This window comes from Perna viridis, chromosome 10 (assembly GCF_037379345.1).
Source record: "Perna viridis isolate PV_CMFRI_1.1 ecotype Kerala chromosome 10, ASM3737934v1, whole genome shotgun sequence".
NCBI classification, from domain to species: Eukaryota; Metazoa; Mollusca; class Bivalvia; order Mytilida; family Mytilidae; genus Perna; species Perna viridis.
The window spans coordinates 12,481,513-12,493,297 of record NC_142454.1 but is presented as its reverse complement, the minus strand read 5'-3'; the positions used below and the strand labels follow the sequence as shown (position 1 = coordinate 12,493,297).

General features: G+C 32.0%; 1 protein-coding gene across 1 annotated transcript; it reads left to right on the top strand.

Moving 5' to 3' along the window:
* Positions 1 to 112: 112 nt before the first annotated feature.
* LOC148604562 (uncharacterized) lies at positions 113 to 10,514 on the top strand. The gene is made up of 9 exons (XM_088549671.1): positions 113 to 167; positions 1,920 to 1,992; positions 2,614 to 2,676; positions 3,089 to 3,160; positions 3,700 to 3,784; positions 5,846 to 5,995; positions 7,798 to 7,898; positions 9,414 to 9,526; positions 10,151 to 10,514. The coding sequence occupies exons 1-9, from the start codon at positions 118 to 120 to the stop codon at positions 10,461 to 10,463; spliced, it is 1,020 nt and encodes a 339-aa protein (XP_088405797.1). The 5' UTR covers positions 113 to 117; the 3' UTR covers positions 10,464 to 10,514.
* Positions 10,515 to 11,785: the final 1,271 nt, after the last annotated feature.

Genomic DNA, 11,785 nt, shown 5'->3' with positions numbered 1-11,785 from the left:
CAGGCATTTACATTGGACGAAAAACTGCGAACTTGGGGAATGTTTCGATTTTGACCAATCAAAAAGTGCAATACATCAACTACCTTAAAAGGATATCGCCGCCAATTGTCATTCGGAATGCGCATGTCCATAATATGTAAACTTCCGGAGAGCTGTGGAATCAAAATGTGAGCTCAACCTCAGAAAGAATTATGTTTATTAATGAAGCTTAATTCTCTACTTTTTTTGGTTTATTACCTGCATTGAAAAACAGTTCATCTAACTGTCTTAAGTTATACACAGAAAGAATGATTGTTATAGTTATCTACGTTTTTTAAAAAAATGGAAAAAAATAGTTCTCAACTTAATTTGACAACAAACCCAATACATGCCAAATCTGCAACAGCTGCGTTGGCGATCACAATACATGTATTTAAGTATTACAACGAAAATAGGTATGGTGTATATGTATATGGAAGAAAATGTAAGACGAAGCCCACCCACTTGTTCTTATTGGTAGCAGGTTGATCCATACTCATTTTTTTCCAGACCCCAGGTAGATCTGTCCCCTCTTATAATAAACCCTTTTGTGGTAAGATGGTGAGCATGCGCAATATACACTTCTGTGAGGTAGGGCTTCGGTAGAACAAAAGAATTTTCCTCGCAGAAGTGTATAATGAGCATGCTCAACGACTACCCCAACGTTAGCACAAAAGGGTATATTAAATTGTATGAATGGATGTGTATAAAATTTCCACTGTTATATTATAGAAGTTGTCTGGAATGTCCTGCAAAATACAATTCTTAACTTAATATTAAAACAAGCGCTGTCAATTACTGTGATATTATAATTCATTTTGGATTGAAGTAAACACATGTGCCTGCTTTAATGTCTATGTTTTCATAAGTCATTAATTTTAGAAATAAGAAATCAGTGGTATTTTACTTTTTAATGCATTAAGTGACTGTGGTTTAAAATACCATTTACAAGACAAGATTTATTGATAGCCTCAGACACAGTAGGAGTACAAGTGGACAAAACACACAAACATGTACATAAATATGACAAATATATGGACAAAATACACAGAACAGTCAATATCATAAAATTTATGAATACATACAAATTCACATGTTCTTACAAAATCACCCTCATATTATATTAGCAATTTTTCATCAAAAAAGGCGCACTCTTTACATTTGTATAAATGAACGTTACAGATAGACAATGACCCACCAAATTGAATCATATTCAGATGCTTTTACTAGTAATTTGGGATGTAATGAGATCTTAAATTCTTAATCGTTGGATTATTACACTGGAAGAAAATAATCCAAATTTGTCTCCACCCCTTCTTTACAGATTACATATTCATTGATTCTATGGGACTCCAGACCACCTCCCAGTTTCTATGAGTAGTTTTAAATTGGAGCATCTTAGTCTTGTCAAATGAATATGCTCTGCTGGATACAATATGGTTCAATATTAGAAGATTTTGTTCAATTCTGAATTCTAATATGATGTGCTTCAAAGCTCTTTAGACCACAGTCTTGGTAAAAAAGTGATAAACATGTGACCAACATTTTGTGCAACTGATAGGCAGCCTCTATGAAAAAATAAGAAGAAACTAGTCTTTTATTTCTTAATTCATGTTTAAAAGTAGACATTGCAGATTGTATTCTGTAAGGTTGATTTTAAAAAAGGATAAAACTAAGAGGTGATAATGACATGCTCATTGTTGAAAGGTTTTAATCGAAATTTTTAAAGTGTTAGTGATACTATGAAGACTATTATGAAAATAGGAATACATATTACATGTGTTTAATATGTTTAAAAGTTTTAATCCACATGTATTAATGAATAAACATTTACAAGTGATATTTTTTTTCAGTATAAAACTTGTTTCAAGCACAAGTTACTTTTTGTCTTTACAATCTAGGGCAACATATTGGAAATCACAACCAAAGAAATACTGCAAGTTTTGTAACTGCTGGATAACAGATAATAAAGCTGTAAGTTAACTACCAGTCAGAAATTTGGAGTTGAGTACTTACATTTAATTAGATATGCACCTAAATTAATTTTTTTTTTTGGGGGGGGGTGATGAATTTTGGCAATTGATTTCTGGCAATTTCATATTTCCAAGACATTTCTCAATTTTCATGGGAGAAACTATTACCAAGTCACATCCAGCCAAGTTTTGGTTAAGTTAATTTTTGTTCCCAGTTAAGTAATTAAATTCTTATCTTTTAACATGCTTCAAAACTTGCACATTCCCAAGAAGAAGCATAATTCAAATCACTCTTATCAGTGTCTGAAGAACATAACAAAGTTGTTATAGACCATGCATTACATGTACATAGAAAAAATGAACTGAGAAAGCAATGAATCAAGAATCGAATAACAAGGTTAAGTAGAATCAACTTACAAAACTAGAGTAATAAAACATGCATTCAAGAAATTCCAATACTTATACTAGTACCATAAGTTTATACCAAACACATGATCATAATAATTTTTGGGTTGAAAAGTCATTGTATTATGTTAAATCCCCTTACAAGTATATAAGTAGAAATTAGCTTATCAAGTCCTAAAAAGATATGTTTATATGTTTGTTTGATATTTTTTTGCAGAGTGTTGATTTTCATGAAAAAGGAAAGAACCACAAAGAAAATGTCAAAAGAAAAATAGATGAGGTATAATCTTAATTTAATTATACAAAAAGCTTTGGTGGTCTGGTACTACGTCTTGTCACAACCTTGGTTTGGTTGTATGATTTGGACAAAACATGTCAAATTATTCATGTAACTACATTTTATTTGAATAAGAGAGAAGGAAAAAGCAACTAGAAATCTTCCTTTAAAATACAATAAGAAAAATCCAATGATTTTCCAGAAGTACAACCATCAGAAACCACCATACATGATTAAAAATAGTCAATATAAAGTAACAAAGGCAAAGAAAACAACTAGAGTTAATCAAAGTTCTTCAGTCAACCAAAAAAAAAAGAAACAAGAAATATACAGGAAAAAATTTCAGGTGAGTGTATATGAAAGTGTAATAAAATACACTTTATCTTTCTCCAGAATTTTCTTGTGTATTTTCTAGGTGAGGAAGAAGAGTGCTGAGCAGGCTAAGATTAAAGAAGAGGAAGAGGATGATCTCCGAAAGATGGAAAAAGTACGAGGTTTTGATTGATACTGAGAAAGTTGTTTTATTCATGAGCATTAATTCAGCATGCCTTTTAACATTTTGAACAGTTCATATGGGAGATTCTCCCGCATTTAAAACTGTCTCAGGTGGTATAGTTTTACATGTGAGAAAATGTCAGATGTAATAGTAAATATGTTAAATTAATCTCCCACAAATCCTACATTTTTGTGTGAGTGATTCTAAATTTTTCATTGATTTTGTGGGAGGGGAGGCAGGGAGGGTAACAGGTATGATTCAGATAATACTTAAGATCATTTGTATATATACAATGTGTACCTTTATTTTTTTTCCAATATAAAAAAGTTTTTGTTGGCTTTTTGTATTTGTTGTTCAACTGAACCATGAACGTTATCGTAATTGGTACACATCAAGTAAAAGCATGTTCCAAGACATGGAAGATATATTGAGTAAGAACACTATTTTTTTTCTTTTGAAAAGATTGCTTGTATTAAAGTGATGTACAGAATTTTGAAATAACCATCTTCATTATTCTTTGCATGTTACAGGCAGCTATGGAAGCCTTTAAGAAAGATCTGCAGGATAATCCAGAGTTAGCAGCACAGTATGGTGTAAAAATTAAAACTGAAGCTGGTAAAATCTCATTTTGCATAAGGTAACTGTGGGTCAAAGTCAGTTTTAAGTTGGAAAAGAGGTAAATGAACACATGCAGATAGTTGATATCTCATTACAACAATAGATGTAAAAAAATGTGTTTTGAAAGTTGAGACAGATATTACTGCCAGTATAGCAACAGGCCTAATAAGGCAAAATGTGATACTGCTGATTCTGTGTCAACACATTAAAAACCTTTTTTAATGCGACATCTTTGCAAATATGATGTTACGTTGTCAATAGCATTTGTTTTGGGCAGTTTCAGAACTAATTGTGAGAGTGAGTCGGAAGGCACCTCTAATAAAATTAGATGGATGGTTGTTTTAGATAGTAAGCCTTAATAATGAAAGAAAATAATCAGTTAAAACTGTATGCATGATGGGGTCAAATCAAATGTTCCTCTCACCTTCCCCATACATTTATTTCTGGAATAGCATTTACTGAAGTGTTCAGTTGCTTTATATTGACCTATTCACACTTGTGGACACTATTGCAGAAAAAAAATATTTTCTCCCATTGTTTTGATCCTAAACTCTTTCTCAACTAAAATGTTGATTATTCAGAGCAAAATGACTATTTTGAATTCATGTATTATGGAAGAATCAGTGAGAAAGAAAAATAAGTAGGAATGCATTTAATGTTGAAATCATCAGACAATAATTTATTTTGAAGGTTGCCTGTCTTGTATATTAGTTCTTGTACAAAATACCATCCTGTTTAAATGTGACCTGAAAGTTTGCCAAGGTTGACCTAACTTATCGAGGGAAGAGAAACTTCAAACTGTTACATCAAACTCTAAACAGTTGTTGCAATCGATATAAAATAATTTTTAGATTGATTTCAAATAATTTGTTAATTGTATTTACATGTTACAAATTTTGAACTTTCATAAATTCACCCTAAAGCTATGGTATTTTTTATAAGATACAGATTTAGTACATCAGGTCGATTGATTTTTAATATGATCTGGCAGATGTTTCTGGTTAATAACATATGATCAGTTAAGTAGACTCTGCTTTGTACTAGACTGATACACTGAGCTAGACATTTAATGTGCTAGCACTCACTCAGACATTATTCTGACTCCCAGTCTATCTATCAGATGAGGCACTTTGGCAGAGAAATAGTGATTACAATCAGCCCCCAATGAGTGGCAAAAGCTTCCAGAGCTTACTATAAGGTGTATTTACTCTTATTGAAGACCTTTTGGTGATCTCTGAAAGTATTAAAGTATTTACTATTTTGTATTTAGGTTATATGCTGGTGCATTTGTTCTTTTTCTGCTGACAACGTTTTATTAAACAGATCAAAAATATCCATAGTACATGTATGTCATATCAACCTTGACAGCTAGTTGATATTGACCAGTTCCAATTTCAAAACAAACTGAGATAGGCTAGTGAGTAATTTAAATAGCTCTCTAGGTAGAAGTCTGCCCTACATTATACCAATGTGTCCTACTTAATTACCACAGAATGCCTGTGTGATCCTTTGGACACCACCTTATAAGTTTGAATAGCTGTTAATTATGACAGTGGATGACAAATTTAAAGGTTAAAGTTAACATAATTGACAGCTATTCAAAATTTAAAGACAATGTCCAAAAGATCACACAGATGTTTTGTGGTAGTCAAGTGGACACATTGATATTATGTAGGGTAGATTTCTATCTAGATAGCTATTTAAATTACTCACTAGCTAAGCTGGATTGTATTGAAATTGGAACTGGTCTATTATAACTAGCTGTAACAGCTGTCTAATGACCCCTTTACTGCAGTAAGGCCATAAAGTCAAATCTGAAATAGTCCACATCTCAAACATTATTCTGGCTTGGTGAATTTTTTTTAAATCATTTGGTATTTTTCCAAATTAAAACTCTTCTTTTAGGTTTTTAGAAAAATCAATTGTTCAATATTTGTGTCAAACAAAACTTGGGAAATTCCTCAAGTATTATAAAAAAACAAAGTATTAAAATATTTAAGATACCATGAGATAACATGGTCAATGTATATTGGATAGCCTAATGTTTATTGGTTTCAGAAAAGAAGGCAGAAGCAGAGGCTAAAAGAAAGGTTGAAGAGGAGAAGAAGAAGAAAGAAGAGGCATTGTTATTGAAGTTAGCCACATGTAAATGGTTTGAAGCAAAGTCATCAGAGGGATATTCTTACTATTGGAATGTTGATACTAATGGTAACTAGTTGGTGTATGTCAGTCATTTGGGATATTTCTTATAAATCATACACTCCTGAAAATGCTCACTTTTTTTTATTGATGCACCAACTATGGAAGCTATTTTCAATTCTATCTTTGTCCCCAGCAGTTATGCAGAAGGGGACATAAAAAATGCTGGTGTATGTGCGTCTGTGAATATGTCCATCCAGTCACACTTGTGGCAAACGCTTGATGGATTTTGTTCAAATTTTGTAGGATTGGTAGTTACCATATCTAGTTAATCATGTTTTCCACTATTTTGATTCCACAAATTTTACAGTAATTCTTGGACTTTTGCAATTCCACTTTTTTTTTGGCGACAGAATGGGTCATACGGCTACATGTTGCTTATTGTATTATTATTCCTATAGAAGATAAGAACATAAAGTTGCTGCCTTGTTATTTCTATTTTTGTCTTTTTGTTGACAAGTATTATTACCTATGTGTGTGTGTTCCAACTATATCCCTGATCAGTTGATTTTGCTCATTTGCTTTTGTTACTTTGTATGTATGATTTTAGTTACTCTATATTCTTTATTGTGTATGTATGTTTTCCATGTCTGGTCTTTGTCCCTGGATTACATTCTTTTGATAACCGCTATAACCTTGGTTTCCTTGATTACTCATTGACTGTTGAAAACAGGACATGTGTTTATTGCAAGTTCAATGTCTCTGTATACCTTCAAACTTCAAAAGTAACTGTCTCAGTTGCAGAAATATTACATATTTAAGTGTGTCACTGTAAGAATAAGACAGTAGGTGAAACGTGGTATGAAAAAAAGCTTGATTTGACTATTTGCACCATCAGAATCAAGGTAAAAGACTACATTTTTTTAATATCATTTTGGTAAATTGAGTTATGATTTCATTGAAATGCACTGAAAATCAATATTTCAAGGGCAGATAACTCTGTCAAAAGCCTCATTCGTCAACAGTCTCACTAACCACTTCTGGGTCATATGGCCACCCCTTCTTATGTAGTACCAAAAACACACTGAACCTAGAAATATGCATTGTAAGTGCATTATTTGTGTGTATTCTGATCAAAAGTAGTCAAAATAAAGCTGAGAATATGTACTTTAAAATCATATTTAATACTACAAAAATGTATGAATATTGTTTACTTGTGAGTAATTTGCCTCCATGACTTCAGTTAGCAGAAAAGGGAAAAATGTTCATTTTCAGTATTTTTTATTTAAGTAAATTTTGTGAAGAATTTCTACTGTCATTGTACCATTAGAATAATTATTTTGAAATAATTATTTTGAAAGCCTTATTTTCCATGCTTCACAATGGTATGCATCTTAAGATGTCATTTGTCCCGGAAATTCGCAATGAAACATTGAAAATTACTTTTTAACATGTGAAGTAATGGAAACGTTAGAAGCGCTTAGCGAGAAACATTCTGTTGAAACATTTCTGAGCAAATCCTATGATGCAGAGATCAAATAACAGTCTTTTCAAATCGAGAAAGCATCCTTTTCCCATTTTGCCTGATTCTTACAAGAACTTACTCCCAAGTATTTTTCTCACCTGAATATAGCTGAAATATTGCTGCTTGGGTGTTAAACCCAACAATCAATCAATCAACCAAGTATTTTTCTTTTCAGCTTGGGACATTAATTAATAAGATTTGTTACACACTGAAATTTGTTTACTTTATAAGTGTAGTAAAAATTGATGAAAACTATTTTTAGATAGACGTTAAAAAGAAATATATGTAACTTTTGATGAACAAGATTGCTCATGAAATTTTATATTAGTTTTAACATCTTGTTTAGAATCTATATGGATAGCACCAGAACAGTATGTCAGTATAGATGAACAAGAAGCTCAGGAAAAAAAACAAAAAGCTCTCGAGGAGGCGACAAAACAGGCAGAGGTGTGTATCACATCCTTTCTCAATCTCTTGTGAAGACCAAGTATTAGCTCCCTACTTTTTATCACTCCGCTAAGTTATTAGTGCTGCTTTTCGGGATGTGGTAATTTTCACAAGGCATGAGCACTACTGATAACAAATCTACACCAAATCTTTTCAGTGCAGACATTTACAATATAACATTGGGGTAAATGGCTCTGGGTGTCTCGCCATGTCAATTATCAAGCTTTTGACATTTTCAATCCGAAAATTTTAGTTCATAAGCAAGGTCTCTTTTATAAATCATAACCCTTCCCAGCAGTTAAAAATTTAGTGAAAAAAATCGTATAGGTGAGTATATAAGGTTTATCAATATTGCAAATTTCGTTACACTGTTCACATGATTACAAAAGAAACCTCTCATCAGCAGCATTAGAACCAAAAATATAGGAAGATAGATATCCTAAAGTAAATTATAGACAAAAATTCTCAAAACCAAAAATATTGAAATAAGAAACTACAGCACTTGGAAGTTTTACCATGAGAAATATTAGGAACATATACCAAGTGTTTTGAATGTTGTGATGTGAACTAAGCTGAAGATATAAAATTCCAAAACCACATTAGATAAACCAAATCAACAGTTACAAAGAAAACCTTTAAACCATCAAATAGACTACTATTGTCTAACAAACTTGGAACATGAACTTTTGTTTGATTGTTTTCCCTTGCAAGCATCAAACAGTAATTATATTGTATCTAACACATCTTTATGACATTGAGATTTCAGTATATTTAAAAAATGACAGAAAGACTGACAATGTGATTTCAATTTACCCCCAAACCTGACAATGTGATTCCAATAGACCTCAAACTTCACTAGCAGGAATTAGAATGTTTATAAGCTCCAATCACAGATACATGTATATTCCTGACTTGCGGACCAACATTTTGTCAACATTTATCTCCCTTTGGAGCAGGTGTCTATTTGGAAGATGCAAGGTTTTCCATCCAATATCGACGATACTTTAGAAAATATTGAAAGTCAAAAGAGAATTTCCCATTCTACTGACCCTGCCATAAATTTTCTTTACCCAGGATACAAATGAAAATCATCCTTACGTAACCTACCAACAAAATGAAACACCCTGTAAATTTTAGAAACACCGTTGTGTTTGTCTGCTGGGGATTCCATTTTCATTTGAGTTACCTCTTTTTCTGCACCTGAATCGGAACATCGATTAGAGAAACTTTGAAATTACACCTGCTCTTACAGGAGGTAACTCTGCAAAAACAGGATAAAATATGGCTGCATCCCGAGCTCCGCAAGTAGGGAATACCAATTCTTATCTAACTACTGTTCTAAATTCCATTATGAATGATAGCTGCATAAAAAATGACAGAATCATAATCAACCTGAGTCTTATTGTTATACCCATTTTACTACTTTACATTGTGGTATGGAAGCTACTTAAAACATGCTTATCTAAAATACTTATATAAATGCAGGTGAACAAATTATATTAATGTGTATTTTAGCCAGAACCTGTGGTAGAGGACCAGACAGACAATACACCAGTACCAGTTGTAGTAGGACCATTACCCAGAATTCCTCAGTCAGCATTTGGAGCATGGAAAAGTGTACCTGAGCGGTAAGTATTTTTTATTTTTGTTGTATTGAATTGAAATTACAAAGGTATTATAGTAACCAGTCTATTTACTGGAAAACAACACTCTGACGGACAATCCAAGCATAGGTTTACATTTGTCTGCTTGGTAATCCTCTGGGTCCTCTTAAATGGCTCAAGGAATTTTGATGAAATTTTATAGGAAGGTAGTCCCCTTATGCAGATGTTATTGAAGTGATAAAGTTACTGTCAGAGCATTCCAAAAGTGAGAAAAGAGAAAATTGAACGTAAGGGTTATTTTTTTTAGATGCATTTGAAGTTTGGGTTTCTTTACTTGAGCATGCTCACAGTATTCCTAATGTTTGTTAAGAAATTAAATTTGAAATTTGTGAATTAAATTCACAATTGAATATAACAAATTTAATTTTGGTTATTAGTTTACAAGGTTAAATATGAAGCATAAAAACATGCAAGTGCAAAATTGCTTTATAATTTCATTTTTGAATGTCTGATTATGATTAAGCAAAGGCGTATGATGTGAAACAAATGATCTTCTTGCAAATTATTGATATTGGCATGTCTGCATGATGAACCTTACTGTTGCTTATGAAAATAAAACTGAAATCATGGTTGCAATTTTTTTTTTAGAGAAGAAGAGTATCCATCTGATTTCCTAGGTTTACCAACAGAGGCCCAACCTCAGCCATCAGAACCAGAGGTGGCTGAATCAATACCTCTACCTCCATCAGAACCTTTACCTGTAGAGGAGATACCACTACCACCACCACCTGAAGAAGTAACTCAGAGTGCTCCACAGAAGGAGGAAAGTAAACCACACGAAAAACCGTCCAAATTTAAAGAAAAAAGAGTTACCTCTCTTGGAAAAGACACTAATGTGGCTTTTAAAAAAAGAAAAATAGCATCAGGTGCTAGAAATGTAAGACAAAGGGAAGATGATTAGCCAGGGATATGTTTTAAATGTTTATGTGAAATAAAATTTGCTTTTTGCCAAGTATGATTTCATTTGTACAATTTTATCAATCAAATTTAACATTTATTACTAAAACTAAAATAGTTATTATAACCCCCTCCAACAGTATGTGGGAGGTGTATGGTGATCATGCTGTCCATCTGTTTGTCTATTCAGTCACCAGTTCTAATCCACAATGCCTCTGAAACTGATGAATGGAATGCAAGAAAACATTCATAAATTCTTCATTAAATGATGCCTTGTGCACCTTCTATTCTAATTTTTCATCTGAATGACTTCTGAGATTTCTTGGTGCAAAACATGGACTTTGTTCATTTTGACTTCTAATAAACAATTCCTCTTAAACCATTGAATAGAATTGGATGAAATTTCCACAATTTTGAAGTTAGCATATGATTCCATTTTGCAACTGCTATTTTGTTTTTCCATATGATTGACTCTTTGGGTTTCCTAATGCAAAGCATTGATAAGTGTACATTACCAAAACTAGAAGATGAAAATTTCATATAAGGTAGATCATACCTGTTACAATGAGCATTCTTTTCCGTTGTCTTACAAAATCATACAGACATATTTATTTTCAATAAACTTGTTTTAAAAGAAGTAAAAAAGAATATTTAAATTATTGTAAATGAATTTTTGACCTAAAAATTGTACTGTAAAGTTACAAACATTAACTGTAAAAAGTCTAAAGGGGAGATAATTGACAAGAAATGGTTGTATAGAAATGTAACGAGAATTTTAACTTTTTTAATATTACAAGAAAAAAAGTTTGCTGACGCCCAATTTTTTTTTTTAAATAAAAAAGACTTATGGTTATGTGTTTTTAATATCAATTTAGAAAAAAGTTCTATCTCAATTATCTCAAAGTTGGTCCAGTGACCTATGTTTTTTTGCATTAGAATTTTAAAGTATGTTCATTCAATGTAATCTTTCTGAAAACTAGGAAAATTTATCTACTAGAAATATTAGGTATGATTTACCTTAATACTGATACTGTTGAAGTACTATTGTTTGTGGGGTACCAATTTTCGTGGGTAGGCAAAACCGCAAAATGTGCTCCCCAACAGAATGGACATTTTCATCAATGGGATTACTGAAAACCTTAAAACCATGAATTCAAGAATTCACTAACTTGTGTTTCTTCCCTAATTTTTGAAAATTGTTATCCACGAAATAAAGTACTTTCATGGTATTACACAATAATCATATGCATGGGTAAACTATAGGCAAATATACTTTCATTTCTATTATATACATATATTATGACTTTTTGACATAAAAGAATATCA

Coding starts and splice junctions, on each gene's coding strand:
- LOC148604562 (XM_088549671.1), top strand. CDS start 118: ATGCGCATGTCCATAATATGTAAACTTCCGGAGAGCTGTGGAATCAAA. Junction 3,785..5,845: donor AAAAATTAAAACTGAAGCTG/GTAAAATCTCAT, acceptor TATTGGTTTCAG/AAAAGAAGGCAGAAGCAGAG. Junction 9,527..10,150: donor TGGAAAAGTGTACCTGAGCG/GTAAGTATTTTT, acceptor TTTTTTTTTTAG/AGAAGAAGAGTATCCATCTG.